Raw genomic sequence first — 27,357 nt, forward strand, 5'->3', positions numbered from 1 at the left:
GTTGCTTTAATAGCATAGCAAGTCTTAAAATAGCGTACTGTAAATCTTTATCAAAAAAATTTAGAATAGGTTACAGTAACTGAGCAAAACAATTTAAGAAAAAATTTGATAAGAAGAATAAAACAAGCTAATTTAAAGAAATTAAAGCAAAGAAATAAGATAACTTGCTTAAATTAGTTCAAAAGAAATAATTGTATTTAGACTTGTGAATTCTGTAACTCGCAACCGCCTAGCCCTGGCCTGTTACGTTTAAATTTTCTAAAATATTATTCTAACCCGCCCCCGCCCCGCCCCGCTCCGCATAGCCGCATAGGTCCACCCCACCGCCCCATTGCCATCCGTAGATTGAGAACCTATTGAGGTTGGACAATCGACGAGATCCTTGCCTTGTTGTTCTTTATATTATGCACCTTGGCGCGATGGATTCGAGAATTTTCCAAATGTATAATACTTTTGAAACTATGGATTCAAAATTTACTATCTGTTGAAATTTTAGTAGTATTATTCATAAGAACAATTTCAAGAAAATATAATTTTATTAGCACCCAAAAGCACTCATTTTCTCACACTACATATATCCTTCTTCCTACGAGGGATGAAAGAAAATCACACAACACCACCCGGTTTACATAACTAGAAATCCGCGTCTACATACACTATTAATTAAATCAATGAACGCCCGTCTATTCCTTTCAAGCATGATCCTTCTCTTAGACATGTTACTCCATCGATCATCTAAGAATTTATACACATAATTACACACTCTACTTATTATATACGACATTATGAAATACCCAAAGCATACAAATTAATACATATTTATCTCAAACTTATAGTAATAAATACTAATCATGCTAGAAACTTTGATAGAGCTGTTTTAACCACATGATCAGCTATGATACGATCGGTTCTCTCCGTTGGATGAAATGCATCCCAAAATATATATTTATTTGCGTCTTTACATGTGAAAAGATTGTATCGATCACATGCATAACCCATCTCAAATAATCCTGTCGCGCAACATGCTATTGAAGCAACCTCAAACCCTGTCAAAATAATTAACAAGATGATAGTACTATGAGTTTATGTTCTATATACTGACAACGTAAAAAAATATTGTATACTGATAACATATTTTTCTTTAAACTCTATATGCAGTTACACGATCAGATCACTTTAAAATAGCATTGATGAGTAAGTTGAAGGATATATAACATGTTATAACAAGTTTGGTGTATGTAATTATGTATTCAGTGTATATAATTTAAATCTTTTTTACGTACCATATGAGGAAGGTTTTTTGATCATTTGTAGCATAGGTTCATAAGGATTAGAGAGAACAACTTGAATCTCAGGAAGCTCTTTATTCAACTCCATCACCAATCCATTCAATTTTTCATTGAAGTTCACAGCCACAAGATTGTAACTTTCCATACATTCATTCCCATTTCCCAAATTTCTTGTTCTTTCTAATGGCATACATCCCATTGGTGGAAGTCCACCAAGTGATATCTTTCTTGCTCCAAGATTGTATAAATTTGTGATGAAATTCTTGGCAATACCAACTAGGTATATTTGGAATTGATCAACAGTGTATTGAGATCTCCTTTGAGGCATTGTGTAGTAGTTTTCAAGGAAGTCATTTGTTCCAAGGCTTGTGGCATATAATGCCTCACTTATTACTTCATTTGCCTTTGCATCACCAAGATAAGCTCTTAGTTTCTTTTGGTATTCTTTGTAGTACTCCACTTGTTTCCACAAGGGTATCACACCCTGCAATTTTAGGATCATGGGGTGAGAATTCTCATAAAACATGGTAGTATAATATCACAAAATGCACGATTAAATACTATTTCATTTGTTACTTTGTATGTGACACTTTTTATTTCTTGTTTACAACAACAACATACATTGATACTCCACAAATGGAAGAGAGAATGGTATGCACGTATATTTATCTATGAAGATAAAGAGACTGTTTCGGATACCTTGACAACAACATTACACTTTTTTCCTTTTAATCAGTCAAAAATATAACACCAATTTGTATGTAGAAGTAACTTATCTTAACATTTTCATTTTCATTTTCTTTGTGTAAATGACTTTTTGGGACCTGGGATATAAAATTTATGTTTTAATAGGGGAGACAAATAAGGAATTGACATGTGAACTCTTAACACCTTTCATTTAACTCTAAAGGTAAGGGTAGTTTTGGTGCCTTGCATATATTTATAGCTTGTCATAAAAGACTTTATTTATTTCTTACTAATAATTAAATTTTTATGCTCACGTCAAACTACTATTAACTCCCAAACAACCAACACAATCTTATTGGACTAAGTCAACTTAAAGAAATTAATAACAGAATGTAATATATTATTCTTTTTAGACCTAGCTTATAATTATTTTCCAAAAAGTAGCAACCAAGAGTATTTGTATTCGTAATTTATAGCTAATATGAATTAGTTGGTTGAAAGTAGGTGACAAGTATTAAAAGCTGAAAANCACATACGATCTCCACGTGCCCAACTTATAATAATAAAATCTCACCTTCCCCAACACGGACGATTACCACGTGCCCAACTTATACTCAATTTCATGTCAATGCATGTGTATAATATGATTTCAATAAAAGAGGATGATGATGCATCTCAATCAATCAAATATCAATATGATATATAATCACCTCAACTATCACAAATATACGAGTTCAACAAAGAAATGCAATAACATAAAAGAAATCAAGTGAATAAAGCTTATTTCCCTTTCATAAAGCTTCAACACATTTTCAATCTATCAAATATATAATCCTCGAATCTAATGACACCCATATTACTATATTTAGTTTTGGCTCAAAAATTGGGTCAAAAAGTCATCCTGAACCACCAAATTCGAATATGAAGTTTTCTTTCAAATTATGTTCACCCATGATAAAATAAACTCACATGCAAAATTTCAGTTGAAACGGATCGTTATTCTACCCCAAATCAAGATTTTATTCTAAGAACCCTAGTGGTATATTTTCTTAATTCAGTACAAATCCTACATGTTTTTACCCTAAAAATCTGTTCATAATTACATAAAAATGTAATATAAAGGATGAGAATCATTACCTTAACGTTTTGAGATGAAATTCCTATTTTTCTCTTCTCTTTTTCCCTTTTTTTTCCTTCTTTCTTCACTGCGTTTTTTTCCGCAACTTTCGTTTCTACTTATGCGTGCAAAGTTGTTGTAGTAGTAGTATGATTATCATTATCATCATCATCATCATCATTATTATAATAATAATAGTTATTATTATTATTATTATTATTATTATTATTATTATTATTATTATTATTATTATTACTACAGAAGTGACTATCACGATTGACAGTGATAATCAGACTTTTAGATTATTATCTGAAAATGATTTAGCCCCTTATAGGGATATTTATCGTTTCATGCATATTGGTCTAGTACAGGTAGCTTTTAAGCCCCTTACTTTGCGTGGTTTACTGAAAAGTTTTATAGCAGCTTTACGTGATGGTAGAAATCATAATTGGAAGAAGTATCTTATAGGGACAATTCAAACTAGTCTAGCATATGGACCGGTTTATTTTAGTGCTTATCCTAACTTACAGATTTCCTTGCAGGATGAGAACTCATTAAGTTCTCTTATGTTAAACGTTAAACTTCATGGTTATGATTATAAACCTGGCTCTGATACCAAAACGAAGACGGATTGCACATTCAGATTATTAGGAACTTTTACTAACATAGATTTGTAACGACCCTAAAAACGAACTAGTGAGTTGTAAGGGTCAACTTTAAATGGTCATATATTTTAGGTCAAAATGAATTAGGTGGACATTTACCTATCCAAATAAAGGTCTCTGAGTCCTCTTTCCAACGCCACCAAGTTTGCCCAATTCCGACCTTGGAGTAAAAAGTTATGCCCGAAATAGTGAAACACTGTCCAAAAGGACGAGTTTAGACGGGTTTAGTGAACACTTTTAAGTTTAACTTTGTGGGTCCTTAAATCTTTTCCTAAGTTGAGTTCCTATTATTCTTTGCCTTTCCTAGCAATTATAAAACCCCCTTTTGACCAAAATTCTTTCATTTAAGTCACTCCAATTAGAATAAAGAAAGAAACCCACCTCCTCTCAAATAGCTTTCTCTACAATCCTCCCACTACAAGAAATCGTATTTACTGTGACAACATTTTGTGGCGACTCATTCTATTGCCACTAAATTAGAGGTTTTAGTGGCGACCCATCATAATCGCTACAAAAGATGATAGTTGTAGTGGCAAAAAAAATTGTCGCCACAGAAAATGATATATTAGTGACGACTATTTTTGTGTCGCCACTTATATGTGAAACTTTACTTAATAATATATAGCTGATTTTTTTTTAGTGGTGACAAAATAAATGTTGCCACAACAGATCATTTGTGGCAACTATGTCGCCACGAAAAGTGGAGCTTTTGTGGCAGCATATTAAGTCGTTACTAATATTTTCTTTGATATTGTAATATTATTTAATCTTATATTCGAAGTATTTTTTAATAATTGTAGATATTCTTATATATTTGATATTTTTTTAGTGATAAATAAATACATAAATATTTAAGTACATTATTTTACAATATAGTAAAGGTCATCACTAGTTAACTGTGTGTGGATATGTCTGCTCCAATCGTTATAATTTTTATATTTTCTTCATTTTAATTTGTTTGTTTTTTTTCCTTTTTAATATGTTATACATTTAAAATTTGCTTTAAAAGTACTATAAACTATAATAATTAACAACTTAAAATATTTATTAGGCGCATATAAAATATTTGGTTAACTCTCGAAATTCTATCATGCCACATAAATTGAGACAGAAAAAGTAACATATATTATTTGAAATGATGTAATCAATACTATAAGTTAAAATAATTACCAACTTAAAATACTTTAAAACATGTAAAAATTTTGGTTAACTATCGAAATTTTATCATGCCACATAAATTGCGACAGAGAAAATAACATATATTATTTAAAATTCCAATAAATTAAAATAATTAACAACTTAAAATATCTTAAAAACATGTAAAACATTTGTTTGACTCTCCAAATTTTATTAGTGTCACATAAATTTGAACAAAAGGATTAACATATATTATTTGAAAATTATGTAGAATTTATACTAAAATACAATAATTAACAACAAATATATGAAGTAGTTTAACAAATATAACCATTTTAATAATACAGTAAAGCCATTTATTCTACTATATATATATATATATATATATTAGTTAAATAAATATCATTAGGAATTCCTTAGGGTAGGTTCACAAATCTCATTTCCCCCAAAATCCCGTTCTTCATTCCAGGGAAACCATATCTCCTTCATACCTTTCCCCGTGAAGTTCGACTAGCGATTTCTCCTCTCCATTTCCCTACGACCTAGTAGATAGACTCTACACAAAGAGAATTTGAAGAAATGAGCATGAATTTTTGCTTGAGTCCTTAAGATTCTGACGCAATGGGTCCTTAAGATTCTGAGAAAATGGACTCAGGTGACGATTATTCGGAAATCAGAATCATGTATTTCAGTTGCTGATGCTGAGCAAACGGATTTAGGTAATTTTTCTTTACTTCTTTCTACCTTTCGTAGTTAGGTTAATTATTTTGACTATTTATTCCTCTTTCATGGTGAATATTCTGAAATTTTATAGTTTTATTGATGAGATTTTGGATGTTTTTCATGTATTAGCGTTAAGTTTTATATAATGAGTGCTAGAAATTGTTCTCTTATAGATTCACCATATGTTATCCCTATTTGCAATGCTCTTAGATACAAGAGAAGGGTTTGTTTGTATTGTACTTGATTTGTTTGGTTTGGTGAGTTGGAATATGAACAAATGAAGCATCAAATAATGTCAGAAAAATGTGGTTTGGATCAAGAGAATCAAAGGTCCCTGCCTTTGTTGAAGTTTGTGTCTCTCATATTTGCCATTTTTTTTATCGTGGCATCATTTTAGTCAGCTACACCTCGATTAATTCTTTCATTGGACTAGCTTCATGTTAGGTCAATTCTCTCCAACATATTTGAAAAGGGCTACAATAATTGTGGGTATGAAGCCATGGACTGATCAAAGTGGCACCTCTGATTGTTGTTTTTCCAGGAAAGATTTCTCATTCTCCAAATGTTGTGACATTCAAAGAAAAATATAATCTCTCTAAACAAAAACATAATGAAGATGACATAGAAGATTTCTCATTTTAGCTTTTCTTCAAGAGTCGCTCTAGTGTTTTTTCCTCCTTCTTGAGGATTTTTTTGGTTATGAGGAAGAAAATATTAGTTGTTAGATCAAGCTAATGTGAAATCTTATATCTTCAATATGAGTATGTAAATATAATAGAATATTGAATATGTGATGAGATTCTTCACCTTTGTAATTGTGAGTATGTATCTGTGTGCTTTATTTATCTCTGTATTTTTTTAAGGATATAGGATCAAGAATAATCTGTCATAATGATCTCATCATCAGTGTATTAATTTAGAGCTTAAATTCTATGCACTGATAGTTTAAAAGATATCTATACAATTAAATCTCATTAAAAATTAATTAACTAAAAGACATTTTATCATAGTTTGAGGACGTGGAAGTTCGGGAACCACGTCTCAGCCAAAAATACAACCAATAGGGATTACCGAGGTATCTCTAGAGACAGGATAATCATGTATTTCAAGAGAAGGGCCTCTACAAACAGGACAAGATGTTCCAAGAGCAAATGGTTGCTATCATGACTAGAATGCAATAGGTACTTGTTTGCACCTTCTTTAAGAGTCTACTCCTTTTCTTGACAATTCTTCTTTCTTACTATTTGATAATTATTTTGTGACTTGCTCCATATATGTTGTTGAGTTGTTCTTTCAAATATGGTTTTCTTTATGACGCATACAAAGTGTTTGAAAAAAATTCTGAAATAAAGTAAGCATGAAAAAACTGTTAGTGTAGTGTTCTTGATCCTCTTTTCATTTNATGTTCCAAGAACAAATGGTTGCTATCATGACTAGAATGCAATAGGTACTTGTTTGCACCTTCTTTAAGAGTCTACTCCTTTTCTTGACAATTCTTCTTTCTTACTATTTGATAATTATTTTGTGACCTGCTCCATATATGTTGTTGAGTTGCTATTTCAAATATGGTTTTCTTTATGACGCATGCAAAGTGTTTGAAAAAAATTCTGAAATAAAGTAAGCATGAAAAAACTGTTAGTGTAGTGTTCTTGATCCTCTTTTCATTTTTACAAATGGTGTTGTTGTTGTTTTTGTTTTCAACAAATTTTGTATGATTTTGTTAGTATAAATGATTTTCATCTTTGTGGCATTTGAGAAGTATGGAGGAACAAAACCTATAAGATTGTTACTTTCCATGTTTAAATCTCTCAAAATTTTTGAATTTCCATTGACTTTTGGGATTTGTCCCTCTAAAGCATTAAGGCTAAAACCAAAGTAGCAAGACCAAAAATGTTATGAAGAGAGGAAGGTACTAAACTAGTGAACCTATTATTTGTAAGAGAGAGAACTTAAAGGTGAAAAAAGTCTCAACCACAAGAAGCATCATGAAACCACTAATAGGACAAAGTGTAGTATTAGTAGTCATGACAAAAGAAAAAAACTGCAAACTGACCTGAGAACTTAAAAGAGTTAAAAGTCTTAAAAGCAACAAATATACTACTTATATATGAATAGCTAGTAAATTGAGCATCCAAGTGCTTATATTAAGTTAAGTTAACACACAAACAGAGCTAGCTAATATGGTTTAAGAATGTTATGTTAAAAAAAAAGATGGGAGCTAGAGTGGGTGTATGAGAAAAGGCTCAAAATGATCCTTTATCTTTGAACATAAATTTAAAGTGATCCTTCTTATATTATATGGAGCACTAATAGTCCTTTAAGTTTGCAATAATGGAGTGCATTCAGTAGTACTCCAAATAGAAACAATAAATTTTTAGTGGCAGCTGATGACATACAAAAGTCAAGCCCATCTGCAGATACCAAACTTCAATTGAGGAACTGAAGTACTTTGAATACTTTCTTTTGAAGGGACTACATTGAAGGAATCACCTGAAATATTATATTATATTTGCTCAGTTTTTTAATGATTTTCAAAATGGAGAATTTTTTAAAAGAAGCCTTCTGTCGGATACCTCAAACTACCAGGATTCACATAACCGTTTATGTATATGAGAAAAAGAAAGTATCACCTATTTCTTATTGCAAGAACTTGATGTGGCAAAAAAAGTAGGAAAAATACCTAGCTAATGAATTAACTATATGAACTCTCACCTTTGGAGATTTTGTATGAATCTGAAAAGTGGAACAATGACTCTTTTTCTTTAAAAAATTGTATAATTCTTTTCGACTATATCTAGTAAAAGGTTCTTTATCCCTCTTCCTTTATGTTCACTTGAGAGAAATGTTGCAAACTGCAAAGCATCACAACTCATATTCTGGATCTCAACATTAGAGTTCTTAGGTGGTCTAAACCTTGAGAATTGAATAGATGCTAGTTAGCATCTAAAAATACATGCTTATAGTAGCTCAATTCTTTGAAAACCCTTGAGCATCACAGATAGACCTTGCAAATTACATACCTTTGTTGTTAGAATTACAATTCATAAGGTGTTATTTTGTCGTCTTTTTATTCAATACTTGTTAGGCTGAGTTTTTCTTAAAATTTTAAGAGGTTGTCTAAACTTGTACAATTTCAGTATTTCAGAAATAAGTGAAATCAAGTTGGCTTAGTCCTGGTAAGGTTCATATCTCAAGATTTTGATGAATAACTTGTAGATTTCTCAGTTTATTTTGGGATGAAGTTGAGCTTTAAACAATATCTTATGTTTTTAATATGTCTGTAATTTATGATGATCTTGCTTCTTTACATGATATATACAAATTACCAAGTTGGTAGATACTTCTTGAACTTGCTATTGGCTACTATTTATTATTTGATGTCTTGTTTGTTTTCTTCATACTTCCACTCTCAATTTCTTGTGCTTTTTGTGTATTGTATTGTGAGCTTCTTCATCTGACTATAACTTTTGATTCATTTTCAGTTTTCTTCAAATTTATCTTTAGAAGTGTGTGAACGATTAAGTCATTATTTTTTATAATCTTAATCACTCTGCACCATCCTTTTTAATTATTAGCATTACATTATGAGATATTTAAATGATTGTCTTTCTTTTAATAACAGGAACAAGGTTCTTAAATAATGGGGCTGCCCAAGGATAAGCCTGAAGGTGTGCAATGAAAGATTTTACATCAAATGTGTGTATGCATATAATGTCACATATTTAATATGTACTATGCAATTGGCTTTCTAGTAATGGACTTGTAATATTCGGCTTGGGGATGCTTTTGCAGTTTGTAAAATACTACTGCTTTTAATAGCTAAATATCAAGTTTAGAGAATTTGATTGCACGGAAAACTTACTATTATTTTGTTTGTGATGTGGTGATACATACCATTTAATGGGGACATATTTTGTAGTGACTATATTGTAGTGCAACTTGTTCTTTAGTAACAGGGTAAAATTTGCCACAAATGGAATATTCGTTTTTGTGGCGACATATTTCACTACTAAAAGTCATTTTTCAGTAGCGACATGAAAGTTGTTGTTGATAGTTTATTTGTTTTGTGGCGACAAGAGTTGCTACTAAAAATCCTTTCTTAGCGGCGACAAAAGAATTGCTACTAAAGACCTTTTCAGTAGCGACAAAAAAGTTGCTGCTGATTTTCATTAGGTGTTCTATGGCGACTTTATCGCCACTAAATCCTTCCTTTTGTAGCGACTTGGACAAATATGTGGTGTAAGAAATATTTTTTGTGGTATACAATTAGAGGTATTGTGGCAACTGATGTCGCCACAGATGGGCATTTATTGTGGCGACTCTCTATTGTCGTCACAAAAAACTTTTAGCTATGGAAGTACTAGCTACGGCTCAATTGTCGCTACTAAAGCTTTTTAATGGCGACTTTTGGGGTATTTGTGGTGACTTTTGTTGCCACAATAAGTCACATTTCTTGTAGTATCCATTGAAGAAGGTAAAAAACTAGGAGCTAGGGTTTGACGATTTTCAGGTGATTCTTTCTCAAATTGCTTGGGGATTCTTAGTTAAGGTATGATGACTCTTTATCTTTGATTTCGTTTTTAATCAAAGAGCCAATTCAAAGTATTTTCAAAGTTTTTCAAAAACCCTAAAGTCCTAATTTTGATTCTAGCATGGGTTCTTGCATAAAAAGGTTTTAAATGATGATTTATATTGCTATTAATGATTATTAATGGTTTTTAGAAAGAAATCTCCATGAACCCATGTTTTCTCAAATTCTCTAAATTTCACCATAAATTGAGTGTATTGATTTTGAGTAGATGATTATAGAATTGTGTTTAGTATGGTATGAATTGTTCATATATAGTATTATATATGTTGAATTGTGAAGAATTGGTGTTGAATTGAAAGATATGAGATTTGAGCCTTGAATGGATAAATAGTGAATCAGTCCTTATGTTGATTATTGGATTATGTTTAACTTGTATTGTATAGCTAAATTCTACTATTATCTATGCTATTCTATTGTGATATTATGGAGAATTAAGGATGGTAATTGTGGCTTGGAAATGATGGTAAGTTGACCTATTTTATGAATAATGTTGAATTAGTAGGGAAATGAGTAATGGTGGTTATGGCTTTGGAGAATGGTAAGATGGCTTGATCTCTTAATATTGTTATAAAAGAACTCATATGTTAAACGTTAAACTTCATGGTTATGATTATAAACCTGGCTCTGATACCAAAACGAAGACGGATCGCACATTCAGATTATTAGGAACCTTTACTAACATAGATTTGTAACGACCCTAAAAACGAACTAGTGAGTTGTAAGGGTCAACTTTAAATGGTCATATATTTTAGGTCAAAATGAATTAGGTGGACCTTTACCTATCCAAATAAAGGTCTCTGAGTCCTCTTTCCAACGCCATCGAATTTGCCCAATCCGACCTTGGAGTAAAAAGTTATGCCCGAAATAGTGAAGCACTGTCCAAAAGGACGAGTTTAGACAGGTTTAGTGAACACTTTTAAGTTTAACTTTGTGGGTCCTTAATTATTTTTGTAAATTGAGTTCTTACTATTCTTTGCCTTTCCTAGCAATTATAAAACCCCTTTTTGACCAAAATTCTTTTATTTAAGTCACTCCAATTAGAATAAAGAAAGAAACCCACCTCCTCTCAAATATCTTTCTCTACAATCCTCCATTGAAGAAGGTCAAGAAGTAGGAGCTAGGGTTTGACGATTTTAAGGTGGTTCTTTCTCAAATTGCTTGGGGATTCTTAGTTAAGGTATGTGGACTCTTTATCTTTGATTCCGTTTTTAATCAAAGAGCCAATTCAAAGTATTTTCAAAGTTCTTCAAAAATCCTAAAGTCCTAATTTCGATTCTACCATGGGTTCTTGCATAAAAAGGTTTTAAATGGTGATTTATATTGTTATTAATGATTATTAATGATTTTTAGAAAGAAATCTTCATGAACCCATGTTTTCTCAAATTATCTAAATTTCACCATAAAATGGGTGTATTGATTTTGAGTAGATGATTATAGAATTGTGTTTAGTATGGTATGGGTTGTTCATATATGGTATTATATATGTTGAATTGTGAAGAATTGGTGTTGAATTGAAAGATATGAGATTTGAGCCTTGAATGGATAAATAGTGAATCGGCCCTTATATTGATTATTGGATTTTGTTTAGCTTGTATTGTATAGCTAAATTCTACTGTTATCCATGTTATTCTATTATGATATTATGGAGAATTAAGGATGATGATTGTGGCTTGGAAATGATGGTAAGTTGACCTATTTTATGAATAATGTTGAATTAAGAGGGAAATGAGTAATGTTTGTTATGACTTTGGAGAATGGTAAGATGACTTGATCTCTTAATATTGTTATAAGAGAACTCATTGAGTTCTCTTATGTTAAACGTTCAACTTCATGGTTATGATTATAAACCTGACTCTGATACCAAAATGAAAATGGATCGCACATTCAGATTATTAGGAACCTTTACTAACATAGATTTGTAACGACCCTAAAAACGAACTAGTGAGTCGTAAGGGTCAACTTTAAATGGTCATATATTTTAGGTCAAAATGAATTAGGTGGACCTTTACTTATCCAATTAAAGTTCTCTGAGTCCTCTTTGCAACGCCACCGAGTTTGCCCAATTCCGACCTTGGAGTAAAAATTTATGCCCGAAATAGTGAAGCACGTCCAAAAGAACGAGTTTAGACGAGTTTAGTGAACACTTTTAAGTTTAACTTTGTGGGTCATTAATTATTTTTGTAACTTGAGTTCCTATTATTCTTTGCCTTTCCTAGCAATTATAAAGCCCCTTTTTGACCAAAATTCTTTCATTTAAGTCACTCCAATTAGAATAAAGAAAGAAACTCACCTCCTCTTAAATATCTTTCTCTACAATCCTCCATTAAAGAAGGTCAAAAACTAGAAGCTAGGGTTTGACGATTTTAAGGTGGTTCTTTCTCAAATTGCTTGGGAATTCTTAGTTAAGGTATGTGGACTATTTATCTTTGATTCCGTTTTTAATCAAAGAGCCAATTCAAAGTATTTTCAAAGTTTTTCAAAACTCCTAAAATCCTAATTTCGATTCTAGCATGGGTTCTTGCATAAAAAGGTTTTAAATAATGATTTATATTGTTATTAATGATTATTAATGGTTTTTAGAAAGAAATCTCGATGAACCCATGTTTTCTCAAATTCTCCAAATTTCACTATAAAGTGGGTGTATTGATTTTGAGTAGATGATTATAGAATTGTGTTTAGTATGGTATGAGTTGTTCATATATGGCATTATATATGTTGAATTGTGAAGAATTGATGTTGAATTGAAACATATGAGATTTGAGCCTTGAATGGGCAAATAGTGAATCGGTCTTTATGTTGATTATTGGATTATGTTTAACTTGTATTGTATAGCTAAATTCTATTATTATCTATGTTATTCTATTGTGATATTATGGAGAATTAAGAATGATGATTGTGGCTTGGAAATGATGGTAAGTTGACCTATTTTATGAATAATGTTGAATTAGTAGGGAAACGAGTAATGTTGGTTATGACTTTGGAGAATGGTAAGATGGTTTGATCTCTTAATATTGTTATAAGAGAACTCATATGTTAAACGTTAAACTTCATGGTTATGATTATAAACCTGGCTCTGATACCAAAACGAAGATGGATCGCATATTCAGATTATTAGGAACCTTTACTAACATAGATTTGTAACGACCCTAAAAATGAACTAGTGAGTTGTAAGAGTCAACTTTAAATGGTCATATTTTTTAGGTCAAAATGAATTAGGTGGACCTTTACTTATCCAATTAAAGGTCTCTGAGTCCTCTTTCCAACGCCACCGAGTTTGCCCAATTTCGACCTTGGAGTAAAAAGTTATGCCCGAAATAGTGAAGCACTGTCCAAAAGGACGAGTTTAGACGGACTTAGTGAACACTTTTAAGTTTAGCTTTGTGGGTCCTTAATTATTTTCGTAACTTGAGTTCCTATTATTATTTGCCTTTCCTATCAATTATAAAGCCCCTTTTGACCAAAATTCTTTCATTTAAGTCACTCCAATTAGAATAAAGAAAGAAACCCACCTCCTCTCAAATATCTTTCTCTACAATCCTCCATTGAAGAAGGTCAAGAACTAGGAGCTAGGGTTTGACGATTTTAAGGTGGTTCTTTCTCAAATTGCTTAGGGATTCTTAGTTAAGGTATGTGGACTCTTTATCTTTGATTCCATTTTTAATCAAAGAGTCAATTCAAAGTATTTTCAAAGTTCTTCAAAAACCCTAAAGTCCTAATTTCGATTCTACCATGGGTTCTTGCATAAAAAGGTTTTAAATAATGATTTATATTGTTATTAATGATTATTAATGATTTTTAGAAAGAAATCTCCATGAACCCATGTTTTCTCAAATTCTCCAAATTTCACCATAAAGTGGGTGCATTGATTTTGAGTAGATGATTATAGAATTGTGTTTAGTATGATATGTGTTGTTCATATATGGTATTATATATGTTGAATTGTGAAGAATTGGTGTTGAATTGAAGGATATGAGATTTGAGCCTTGAATGGGCAAATAGTGAATCGGTCCTTATGTTGATTATTGGATTATGTTTAGCTTGTATTGTATAGCTAAATTCTACTATTATCCATGTTATTTTATTGTGATATTATGGAGAATTAAGGATGATGATTGTGACATGGAAAGGATGGTAAGTTGATCTATTTTATGAATAATGTTGAATTAGTAGGGAAATGAGTAATATTGGTTATGACTTTGGAGAATGGTAAGATGACTTGATCTCAAATATTGTTATAATTGCTTCTTAGGTTGGATCCACCTTTGGTGAAAGTGTTGCTTGTTGCTTTGGAATTATGATTGTGGTCATGAAGGGCATTGTATGAGTATTGTCGTATTGTTATGTTATTATATATAAATGAGGCTATATGTAAAGTTCTATATGAAGCTATATGTAACGTTTTATGTGAAGCTATATGTGGAGGCATTATGTGAATGAGTTTATGTGATCTTGTGATGATTCTATGTAAAGTGTATAGCATTGCGATTTAAAATATGATTTTTCATGATGTATATATGAAATGATGTTGGATTATGAAGTATCCTTAAATGGTAATGTTGTGACTTGCTCGGTAGACTTAGATGTCCTTTCTTGTTACTTGAAAGCTCTTTGAATGAATGAATGTCTAGGATCGGTAGACCTAAGCATGGTACCCTTTCTATGAATGATAAAAGAGGACTTCTAGATTATATCTTGAATAGACTAGACCTAGCATGGTACCCTTTTCATGAGTAAGTCTAGACTCTTAAATGTGAATGTTAAACCTTGAAGTGGTGAACCCTAGGGGTAATGACCTTCTTGTGTGAAATGATAGACTTAGAAGTGATGGACTGGAATGGTAACAAACTCTATCTAAGAAAGTCAAATGAGCTATCCTTATGAACCTTGATTGACCATAACTAAGAAATTGGGCCATTCTTGGGAAGAGATACTATGAGTTGGTTGAACTAGAAAAGGTACCCTCTCTAGTACATATGTGAATGAAAATACTCTATGGGAAACTAGGCTAGTACCGAGTGGATGTGGTTAGGATGGTGGCCCTACTTGAGTATGAGACTAGGGCACAATGAACTTCCTTGGACATCCCCTAAACCATGTGCCTACATGGGTTGCTTACTAGTTCTACCTTTGGCAAATAGAACAACCTCCACGGAGTAGGATAGACTTCGGATCCCATTACTAGCTAGTATGGTCTATGTCAGTTATGCCTATTCCCATCATGTGGGATGTGCACTCTAGTTATTGGATAGGTTCTACAACGTGTATGTAGTAGTATGAGATGCTATCTACACATGGCACGAGTAGTCTTTGAAGATACTAAAGTGAGTTCCCTAAGTCTAACGACTATTATGTGAAAGTCCCCTTATGTGCTTGAATGTCTCCAAAATGGTTTCTTAAAGAATGTTGGTCTATTGATGTTATGTTGTAAAGGAAATGTCCTTATCTAAGGTAATCTTAGGGAACACTTAAGTGTGCCTGAAGAGGTTGTATGGGCGGTCACTTCTTGTCTCACTCAAGTGTGTCTTAAGGTTATATTAGGTAGAGGTCCTATGGTAATGAAATGACATATGTTCTTTTAAAGTTAAGCATGGGTTGTATATGGACATATGTTGAGTATATGTATGCTTGGCTATGGTCTTATATGTTAATGTTGACTTATATTATGCTCTTATACTTGTAAAGGAAAAGTTTTATCAAATGATATGAAAGCATTTACTTCCTTGAAAATGTCCTTTTTGACATGTTTTTGCATGGTCTCCATACTTAGTACTTAATTGTGCTAACCCCTTTCTTCCCCTTTTTGGACTAAAATGTAGGGATTTGGAGATGATGAAATGTCATGGCTATTTGATAGGTTTCTAAGTGCTGAAGATGAAAACTTGGTGAGTCCTCATAGATTTGAGGACAATACCCAATATGTTCTTTTATGTCTTTTTAGTATTGTTTAAGTTGTATATGGGATTAGTCCCGAATTTTGTACTCTAAAGTAGTAGATGGTTTTGAGACATCATGTATAAAGTCTAGAAAGTCTTCCGCATGCTATATTTTTTTATGAAATGTTTTCTTGGTAAAAAAAGTTTTAAATTCCTTATGGTTTTAGTGTCTATGCGATGAATGAATGCTAAGTGGCTTGTATTAGACCTCTTCGAGGTCGAGTACGCCGGTTACGACTAGGGGGTGCTCCCGGGTCGTGACAAGATTTATCCTGACTATAGTATGTGAAAATCCTTACTATTCGGGTTCGCCCAGGTCCGCCCTTCACATGGGTAATCCAACAGATCAATTCAACGATCTTTCATGATTATGCCTGGATAATTTATGTATGACCTTAATCAGAATGCTCAAACTATTTTTATGATTGTAACTAACACCATTTATTATAGTAACTTAGTATGCTACAGTTCAACACATACAGTTTAGCCCATCATTGGGCTAAATACACGAAGAAAATTAATATTAAGAATAAGATTATTACCTTAGGACGAGCTTCAAAAAGATCAAACCGAATTGCAAACTTCTTATTGGACTTAAAAATATTACAAAGAAAGTTTTTAGAGTAAGAGAGAGAGGGGGTTTTAGATCGCTAAATTGATCTGTTGGATTACCCGTTGGATTACCCATGTGGAGGGCGGACCCGGATAGTAAGGATTTTTATATACTATAGCCAGGATAAATCTGTGTTAGTAAAGGTTCCTAATAATCTGAATGTGCGATTCGTCTTCGTTTTGGTATCAGAGCCATGGAATTATAGTAACTATAAATGCTACTGTTCAAACACATTTTTTTAAAAATGAATATCATAAAGAAGAAGTCTACTGTTAAAAACAGTAGGAAAGAAGAATATGATATACCTCAACACCTAGATCTACTTAATAAGTGGACTATTCTGAAAATATCGTCTAGAATCATATATTCAATGGGTACTTTTGAGAAACTTGGTTTCAAGCAAGTGGTTAAAACCACAGAAGAGACTATCACGATTGACAATGATAATTAGACTTTTAGATTATTATCTGGAAATGATTTATCTCCTTATAGGGATATTTATCGTTTCATGCATATTGGCCTAGTACATGTAGCTTTTAAGCCCCTTACTTTGTGTGGCTTATCGAAAAGTTTTATAGCAGCTTTACGTGACGGTAGAAATCATAATTGGAAGAAGTCTCTTATAGGGACAATTCAAACTAGTCTAGCATATGGACCAGTTTATTTTAATGCTTATCCTAACTTACAGATTTCCTTGCAGGATGAGAACTCATTAAGTTAGGATAAACATTAAAATAAACTGGTCCATATGCTAGACTAGTTTGAATTGTCCCTATAAGAGACTTCTTCCAATTATGATTTCTACAGTCACGTAAAGCTGCTATAAAACTTTCCGGCAAACCACGCAAAGTAAGGGGCTTAAAAGCTACCTGTACTAGACCAATATGCATGAAACGATAAATATCCCTATAAGGGGCTAAATCATTTTCAGATAATAATCTAAAAGTCTGATTATCACTGTCAATCGTGATAGTCTTTTCTGTGGTTTTAACCACCTGCTTGAAACCAAGTTTCTCAAAAGTACCCATCGAAGTACTTTTATTTTTATTTTTATTATTGTTATTATTATTATTATTGTTATTATTATTATTATTATCATCATCATTATCATCACTTTATTATTATATCATTATTATTTATAAATTATTTATAAAAGCTACTAAAAGGGTTAAACTTTAAAAAATGTGTAAAATTAATAAAACGACTAAAAGGATCGTTACAACGAGATATAAGTTGATGTTCTCGGTTAATAAGACTTATATAGGTAGTACTACTTTCCTAGAAAAAGAATATTCAGAGCATCACTTTGCATCTTTTGGATTGGAATAGACGACTCTCCTTTAATCAACTATTAAAATGAGCTTCATGGGTTGGTACTAGATAATCACAGAAAGTTGAAATGGGATGAAACAAAACGTGTCATCAAGCTGCCCTTCCTGAAATCATCAATGGTGCATCATAAAGAGGAGCTAATAAGATTTTATGCTTGTGCTGATATGTCTAATTTGGTGTTTAAAACTATCGTATTGTTAATATTTTGGTCCGAAAAATGAACGAGTAACAACAATAATAGTATTAAACCATTTGTCTTATCTCATTCATGAAATAGCGATCCTAGCTTAGTGGTAAATGTTTTGATGTTCACCTTTCTTTTCAATAGTATTTTGGAACCTACAATTTCATTTTACCATTTTTTTTAATAAGACATATATAATTTCTTTTTATTTTTTTCACATTTTTTTTGTTTATAATATAATATCTTTGAAAACATAATGTTTTTAATTTATATAGTAATATTATTAGCAAGAATTATTTCAAATTAATAAGATATTTGGTCATTTGTTGCAATACATTTTGTTAGATGATGTTGTATCAAAATTATATTTACTAACATGAAGACATAAATAGTTTAATTCAAAATTTTAAAATATTGTATAATATAAAGAATAAACAATTTTTTAAATGTTTTTTTAATCTAAATTTTATATTATTTAAATGACAATAAAATCATAAAAGTCCACTATTAATTAAAAATCTTAGGGTCTCAAATTTTTGGGGCTTAAAAATTGGGAGGATGCCTAGGCTTAAGGAGCTAGGATGGCTTACATAAGGGCAATATCAAAGCTGTAAAGCCTAAAAGACAATTTAAATGGGTATGTCCGTGCAAAATGGTACTGTTGTTGCTGATATCTTCGACATTGTAAGCTTGAGTAGGCCTGCAATTGAGATAGAGATGATAAACTGGAACTTGGTTGCGGGATAAATCCGTAAAGATTTTAACTTACTCTGCCCCGGCATAGCATATCTTTTTGTTCTCGATCCACCCCACTTCATCCCGCGTAAACGCATAATTTACTATCATTTGTAAAATAAATTGCCTAGCTGTTTTTAAAAAGAAATTATTGTCATTTTTCAATGTTAAAACTTATTCATTTATTAAACTCCTTTAATTTAAATGAATAAAATAAGTGAAATGTGTATAAAAAAAAAATCTTGTTGATCCAAATGAAAATTTTCAAATGTTGCTTTAATAGCATAGCAAGTCTTAAAATAGCGTACTGTAAATCTTTATCAAAAAAATTTAGAATAGGTTACAGTAACTGAGCAAAACAATTTAAGAAAAAATTTGATAAGAAGAATAAAACAAGCTAATTTAAAGAAATTAAAGCAAAGAAATAAGATAACTTGCTTAAATTAGTTCAAAAGAAATAATTGTATTTAGACTTGTGAATTCTGTAACTCGCAACCGCCTAGCCCTGGCCTGTTACGTTTAAATTTTCTAAAATATTATTCTAACCCGCCCCCGCCCCGCCCCGCTCCGCATAGCCGCATAGGTCCACCCCACCGCCCCATTGCCATCCGTAGATTGAGAACCTATTGAGGTTGGACAATCGACGAGATCCTTGCCTTGTTGTTCTTTATATTATGCACCTTGGCGCGATGGATTCGAGAATTTTCCAAATGTATAATACTTTTGAAACTATGGATTCAAAATTTACTATCTGTTGAAATTTTAGTAGTATTATTCATAAGAACAATTTCAAGAAAATATAATTTTATTAGCACCCAAAAGCACTCATTTTCTCACACTACATATATCCTTCTTCCTACGAGGGATGAAAGAAAATCACACAACACCACCCGGTTTACATAACTAGAAATCCGCGTCTACATACACTATTAATTAAATCAATGAACGCCCGTCTATTCCTTTCAAGCATGATCCTTCTCTTAGACATGTTACTCCATCGATCATCTAAGAATTTATACACATAATTACACACTCTACTTATTATATACGACATTATGAAATACCCAAAGCATACAAATTAATACATATTTATCTCAAACTTATAGTAATAAATACTAATCATGCTAGAAACTTTGATAGAGCTGTTTTAACCACATGATCAGCTATGATACGATCGGTTCTCTCCGTTGGATGAAATGCATCCCAAAATATATATTTATTTGCGTCTTTACATGTGAAAAGATTGTATCGATCACATGCATAACCCATCTCAAATAATCCTGTCGCGCAACATGCTATTGAAGCAACCTCAAACCCTGTCAAAATAATTAACAAGATGATAGTACTATGAGTTTATGTTCTATATACTGACAACGTAAAAAAATATTGTATACTGATAACATATTTTTCTTTAAACTCTATATGCAGTTACACGATCAGATCACTTTAAAATAGCATTGATGAGTAAGTTGAAGGATATATAACATGTTATAACAAGTTTGGTGTATGTAATTATGTATTCAGTGTATATAATTTAAATCTTTTTTACGTACCATATGAGGAAGGTTTTTTGATCATTTGTAGCATAGGTTCATAAGGATTAGAGAGAACAACTTGAATCTCAGGAAGCTCTTTATTCAACTCCATCACCAATCCATTCAATTTTTCATTGAAGTTCACAGCCACAAGATTGTAACTTTCCATACATTCATTCCCATTTCCCAAATTTCTTGTTCTTTCTAATGGCATACATCCCATTGGTGGAAGTCCACCAAGTGATATCTTTCTTGCTCCAAGATTGTATAAATTTGTGATGAAATTCTTGGCAATACCAACTAGGTATATTTGGAATTGATCAACAGTGTATTGAGATCTCCTTTGAGGCATTGTGTAGTAGTTTTCAAGGAAGTCATTTGTTCCAAGGCTTGTGGCATATAATGCCTCACTTATTACTTCATTTGCCTTTGCATCACCAAGATAAGCTCTTAGTTTCTTTTGGTATTCTTTGTAGTACTCCACTTGTTTCCACAAGGGTATCACACCCTGCAATTTTAGGATCATGGGGTGAGAATTCTCATAAAACATGGTAGTATAATATCACAAAATGCACGATTAAATACTATTTCATTTGTTACTTTGTATGTGACACTTTTTATTTCTTGTTTACAACAACAACATACATTGATACTCCACAAATGGAAGAGAGAATGGTATGCACGTATATTTATCTATGAAGATAAAGAGACTGTTTCGGATACCTTGACAACAACATTACACTTTTTTCCTTTTAATCAGTCAAAAATATAACACCAATTTGTATGTAGAAGTAACTTATCTTAACATTTTCATTTTCATTTTCTTTGTGTAAATGACTTTTTGGGACCTGGGATATAAAATTTATGTTTTAATAGGGGAGACAAATAAGGAATTGACATGTGAACTCTTAACACCTTTCATTTAACTCTAAAGGTAAGGGTAGTTTTGGTGCCTTGCATATATTTATAGCTTGTCATAAAAGACTTTATTTATTTCTTACTAATAATTAAATTTTTATGCTCACGTCAAACTACTATTAACTCCCAAACAACCAACACAATCTTATTGGACCAAGTCAACTTAAAGAAATTAATAACAGAATGTAATATATTATTCTTTTTAGACCTAGCTTATAATTATTTTCCAAAAAGTAGCAACCAAGAGTATTTGTATTCGTAATTTATAGCTAATATGAATTAGTTGGTTGAAAGTAGGTGACAAGTATTAAAAGCTGAAAAGTTCTTTTTGTGCTGAAACTAGTTTTATAGATAAATAAATTTACATGATTATTTTTAAGAGTTGAAATTGATAATAAATAGTTAATGAATTTGATTTTAAAAAATATTGATAAATATTTTTTCTATTAGAATAACAAATATGTCTTATTTATACCAAATTATAAGGAGTCGAGGAGAATAACGAACAACAAAAATTTGATCAAGGAGAGGGATACATCTAGTTCTATTGTGGGAAGAATATTACTAGTAAAATATTTGGTCAAACAAAAAACGCTTAAAACCTAAAAATTAAGCCAAAAAAGTTGGTCTAAATTGGTTTTAGATTTTTAGCTTATAAAACTTTGAGTGTTTACCAAACGACTAAATACGTTTAAAAAGTAGTTTATAAGCTAGTGTAATCAGCTTATAATAAAACTTAGCTTAAGCCACTTATTATTTACTTTGTTTTTCACTATATAACTTTTAGCACTACACTTTGTTTATATTCTTTCTTTTCTCCTTATCAATTTATTTTACGTAGCTTAACTGAGTACGAAGTATAAGAAATATGAAAAGATTTTGCAATTTTCCCAAACTATCCTTAAAATAAAAAAACACATATTTGTCAACTTTTTTCCAAATAAATGGTACTCAACATCAGTAAAAAAAATTGATAAAATCATTAAATATTTTTCAAATAAGACAATATGTCATTTTTTTTTAAAATCGACTAAAAAGAAAAATGTATCGTATAATTACCAGAACATCAGCAGTAGCATTATCATATCCAGTTCCAGCAGAAGCAAAACAAACTCCAACAGCAAAATCAGACATATTATAAGCTGGATCCAAATATGCTGGAACTATTTGTTTCAAACCAGCTGCCTCCGAAATAAAATCAGTCGTAATTCTACCGTTAGAAAATCGACCGGTCGGTCGACCACCGGCGAAATCTCGTCCGTACGGCATAAAATTGCTCCGAGCAACCGTCTGAATATGGTTGTTATTTCCCGAATCGACTGATGAATCACCGAATACAATTATCGCTGGAATTTTCGCGTTTGTTTTAGCAGGTAACATGAAAAATAATTGAACTATTATAAGGAGACATGACGATATCGTCGTGTTACTAGTATGAGCCATTTTAATTTTTACTTGATTATTTTCGTGCTATGTAGTTGAGTTGTTATATAGTACGAAAAATAAAGGTAGTAGTTAGAAAAAAGGGGAGGCAAATTAAAGTCACGAATGAACTAATTTTGGTGGGGGTTTTTTTAATGTGTATTGTAATAAATAATATTGTTAGGCATGACAAGGACAAAGAGCTACACGAGGGTCATTTTATGATGACATTGCATGCAAAAATAGATGTATTAATTAATTATTTTCATGAATCCAACTGCTTGCCTTGGATTATTAAAGAGAAGTTTAAATTAGCCTTTTCAGAAGTAAAATGATTATTCTACATATATGCTTAGGAATATATATACTTTGATGTCATGTATATAATGGTACCAAAATTAATAATGATCTCTTGGCGTGTACGTAGAAATGATTTTGACTTGATCTTGTTTTTATTTTTTTTGTATGTAAGTAATGAACTTAATTAGCTATGTTATTAATCCAAATAATTTTTTAGTTATAAGTGACGAATTTCAGTGCATTAATCCAAAACTTAAAAGAAAATGTTGTCAAATTACATGAGGTTTGAAGTTTTCAGACTAGCCGGTGAGAGCATGTATTTTATGCATTATTTGTATTATTAAATTACCCTATTACGTAAGAAAGAAACAAGGGAAGTCTTTTGTTTTTCTACTTCATCCGTGCACGTTTAGTTATCGACATAATACATAAATATGTTTTTTAATTTTATTTTAGCTGATATATATGCTTTCCAATTTTGAGTGTGTACAAGAAGACAATTAAACTTGTATTAAATTGAACAATTAGACACACAGCGTGACATAATACATGTATGATGCCACATAGAACACAATTTTCATATAGGACGCCACATAGGACAAATGCATCTATTTGTTCAATTTTATACAAATTTAAGTGTCTACTTATATTGCACACTCAAGTTAAAGGTGTGTCAAATTAAGCCTGAACAAATAAACCTGATGAACGGAGGAAGTATTTTGTGGATGATAGTTAATACAAAAATAAAATTGGAGATGGAATTTGAAGTTAGATTCTTTTACTAATGCTAGCTTGACATTTTGGCAACTTTATCTGTGGCAAAAATTGGAATTTCGCTAAAGTTATATAGTGATATATATTCAAGTATGAAATATAAAAATAATACAATATTAACTTAATTATATACACAACATATAGATATTCGGCCAAAATATATTCAACTATTTTTTTATTTTCAAATTGATGATTTAAGCCTCATTTGTATTCATTAAAATTGAAACGTCTGAATATAAATAAGCATTTGAATATTAGACAAAATAAATCTTTTCTTACGACACTACTTACTCCCTCCGTTTAAAAAAGAATTACCTAGTTTGACTTGGCACATAGTTTAAGAAAATAAAGAAAACTTTTGAATCTTGTGGTCCTAAATTAAAGTTATGTCAAATGTACAACATCCTTTAATCTTGTGGCCTTAAATATGTCACGTGGAAAACTGAAATTAAAGTGTTACTAAAAAACGAAAGAGGTTTAATTCTTTTTTAAACTGATTAAAAAGGAAAGGAGAGCATTCTTTTTTAAACGGAGGGAGTATTAGATATAATGGATTAGTGGTACTTGTTTTTTATGTTTCCTTTTTTGGTGATATTTGTGGAGAGGTTTTGTGGCCCTATGTCTCCCTCTCTTGTAAATTATCTTATTTAATCGAATAAGGTATGGAATATGGATCAAGGTTAAAATCCCACATTTCAATGTGAGCTTCAATTCGTATGGATGGGATTTAATAAAAAAAAAAATGTAGTTTAACATACAAATTAAGATGATAAAAAATAATAAAATTGTTAATGTTGAACCGCTTATTAAACGTGATTAAAATAATAAATGAAAATAATGAACAATAAAATAATTGATATGATGAAAGTGATAAATATTATTAGCTTATTCCCCATCGTGGTTATCCAACAATGTCCCCGAAAAAGCAAGAAAGCAAGCTTGAGAGTAATAGCCAATGAGTACTAATCAAATCGCGATAGGATACAAGTGAGAGATAGAGATGTATTCAAAGTTAAAACTCTTAAGTAACGTCTCACGTGAATTTCGCCTCTGTAATCATTTATGTTTACATGTTGTTTTCATTACATGTGCCATTTAAGATACCAGTTTGCATAGTTTTGGTTAGTACAATACAAGGCAAAATGAAAGGTATATATACGTGTGGCATACATGTACATGATAGAGTACATGAATTGCTCATTCACGCGATTTTTTCTTTTTCATTTTTCTTAACCAGAAAAGCTATAAGAAATTTATTCAAAATATTCCTTTATTTTGTTTTTTATATTTAATTGAGATAAAATAAAATATCATTATTTATTCATTAATTCAATACCGACTTCAAGAGATCGGTTTTTGTTGTATTTATTTTTTTGAGAAAAATTCCGACCTCCAGAGGTCGATATTTGGTTTTCTCGTATTTTTTCTATAAAAACCAATTTTTCGTAGTCGATTTTTTAAGTTTTTAATTTTTTTAATTCTTTTTAACAATACCGACTTTCATTGGAGGTCAGTATTCACAGTTTTTTTAAGTAATGAAAGTTTAGATATCAAATTAAAAAAAAATTAAACCAGATAATGGGTTGTGATTGATATAGAGGAAAACATTTTCAATTTTCTTATGTTTAGGATGGTCCAATTAATTCTTTAAAAAATAGGTAAATATATGATTCAGTAAATATAAAAAAAAATAAACAAGTTACATAAATGATCGTTTATTTTTTATGAAATCTTTTGCGGAAAATATTTTTCTTCCTACCAAACTCGCCCTTTCTTTTCGGAAGTTTGCATCATCATAATAAATATTTACGTATTTCATCTTTTCCCCGTGATTCATTGACGTATATTAACAAAATAAAATATGGAAACATTCTTACATGAACAATGTACTAATTAAATTTAAAATATGTCGGACCAATTAATGTTTTTATTTTATGGTTCGATCCAATATAGGAAAACTTAGTCTTGCTGGTGGTTCATGTAATGCCACGTGTACATGGATGAATTTAATGTCATATAAAATTGAAAGTGATTTATGGTTCCCATTTAATTTTATTTTTTTTGGTTTCCCACCCGGTGTCCGGAGCCCACATTGAAGCTCCGACTAAATCCGGATCGCGCTCTGCAGGGTCCATTTGGGGGTGGCCCTCCCAACAGGATTTTCTCCATACTCAGGGCTCAAACCCGAAACCTCTAATTAAGGGTGAAGCATTTCCACCAGTGCACCATAACCCATGTTGGTGGTTTCCCATTTAATTCATGTAGAAGAAAAATTGCCGTTTCAAAGTCAACAAATTTCTTCACGATAGTAAAGTATAAACAACATGTACTTATAACTAGTGAGAAAGTATATAAACAGGTTGTCTAAATGATAATTACGCGTAATGACCATTTAAGTTATATTGATTCATGCATGAAAAGAGTGCTTACAACATGTTTTTAGAAAGCAAACTAACTATTTATATATTGTTTCAACACTTTTATTTAAATACCTAATTATTTGTTTATAAAAAAAAAGTATTGAAAACATGCCTAAACTTAGCGTGAGACAATCATAATAATAACACCCTCTACTTGACCAACTAGACTTGAATATACTCCGATTTGCCACATGACTTAACAAGTGGTCTCAAACTCTTCTAAGAGTATGGGGCTTTTAATAAAAAGATGAGAGGAGTGTTGAAAACACCCTAAAGTTGCAAGAATATAGGGGTATATTTCACTCATGTGGCAAGATCGCACGTGTATTTGAATCCAGTTAGTCAAGTAGAGAGGTATTTTTAAAACTGTCAATAATTCAGAAACGAAAGTTATAATTCACGCCAAGTTTTAAGTGTTTTCAACATTTATCTATTTTATAAAATTGACTTCAACACCTAAAAGCACTTAAAACACTTTATGATTATCAATTACTTTTAATCATCTATGAACCCAAACAAACTCTAATAACCCATAATACTTTAGATTACGTGGACAATAGTTTATTTAGAATACTTTAACCTATATCTATAAAGTATAAACTCTCTAATTAACTTGAATGTTAATAAATTACTATAATTACTCTAACCATTCTGAAGTACTAACTTTTTCAAATGATTGTGACTTTTTTGAAGGTTGTGGTTTTTTTGATGAGTGGTGATTTTTTCAAAAAGTTATACTGAATAGTTGTGATTTTCCTTAAGGATTGTGACTTTTTCGAAAGATTGTGACTTTGTAAAAGGATTATGACTTTTCTAAAGAAGCACAATATTTTATCATGAAGTCTCAAATTCAAAATTTTAAACTTGCTATTGATAGAATATTGTGACATATATTTCCTAGAGTTACTTGAGGTGAGAACAAGCTAATTCAGATAACATAACTATAAATAAATAAGCTTGAAGTCCATCTCAAACAAATCCA

The 27,357-nt window shown here is 31.2% G+C and overlaps 2 protein-coding genes and 1 long non-coding RNA gene across 5 annotated transcripts in view; 1 reads left to right on the forward strand and 2 right to left on the reverse strand.

Annotated features, from left to right (window-relative positions):
• LOC125877105 (glucan endo-1,3-beta-glucosidase 12) overlaps positions 1 to 27,357 on the reverse strand; it is a 343,740-nt gene that overhangs the window by 236,360 nt on the left and 80,023 nt on the right. The gene's annotated exons all lie outside the window — the stretch shown is intronic.
• LOC125877113 (GDSL esterase/lipase At2g04570-like) lies at positions 753 to 23,000 on the reverse strand. 2 transcript variants are annotated; one of them, XM_049558434.1, is made up of 3 exons: positions 22,519 to 22,918; positions 1,284 to 1,773; positions 753 to 1,046 (listed from the first exon to the last, which is right to left on the reverse strand). In XM_049558434.1, exons 1-3 carry the CDS (start codon positions 22,900 to 22,902, stop codon positions 850 to 852), a joined length of 1,071 nt encoding a protein of 356 aa, XP_049414391.1. In that variant the 5' UTR covers positions 22,903 to 22,918; the 3' UTR covers positions 753 to 849. The 2 variants fall into 2 exon arrangements, with proteins under 2 accessions (XP_049414391.1, XP_049414390.1); XM_049558433.1 differs by lacking the exons at positions 753 to 1,046; positions 1,284 to 1,773 and adding exons at positions 19,794 to 20,322; positions 20,560 to 21,049 and having other exon boundaries at positions 22,519 to 23,000.
• On the forward strand, positions 5,303 to 9,458 carry LOC125877130 (uncharacterized). The gene is made up of 3 exons (XR_007447572.1): positions 5,303 to 5,614; positions 6,629 to 6,799; positions 9,241 to 9,458. It is a non-coding gene; the product is annotated as an uncharacterized LOC125877130 (long non-coding RNA).

This window comes from Solanum stenotomum, chromosome 9 (assembly GCF_019186545.1).
Source record: "Solanum stenotomum isolate F172 chromosome 9, ASM1918654v1, whole genome shotgun sequence".
Taxonomy (NCBI): Eukaryota; Viridiplantae; Streptophyta; class Magnoliopsida; order Solanales; family Solanaceae; genus Solanum; species Solanum stenotomum.

Bases quoted from the DNA above. Each gene is read 5' to 3' on its own strand.
- LOC125877113 (XM_049558434.1), bottom strand. From the start codon at position 22,902: ATGGCTCATACTAGTAACACGACGATATCGTCATGTCTCCTTATAATA. The intron at 1,774-22,518 runs GTAATTATACGA...CTAAAATTGCAG, and splicing joins ATGCTACTGCTGATGTTCTG to GGTGTGATACCCTTGTGGAA. The intron at 1,047-1,283 runs GTACGTAAAAAA...TTATTTTGACAG, and splicing joins CAAAAAACCTTCCTCATATG to GGTTTGAGGTTGCTTCAATA.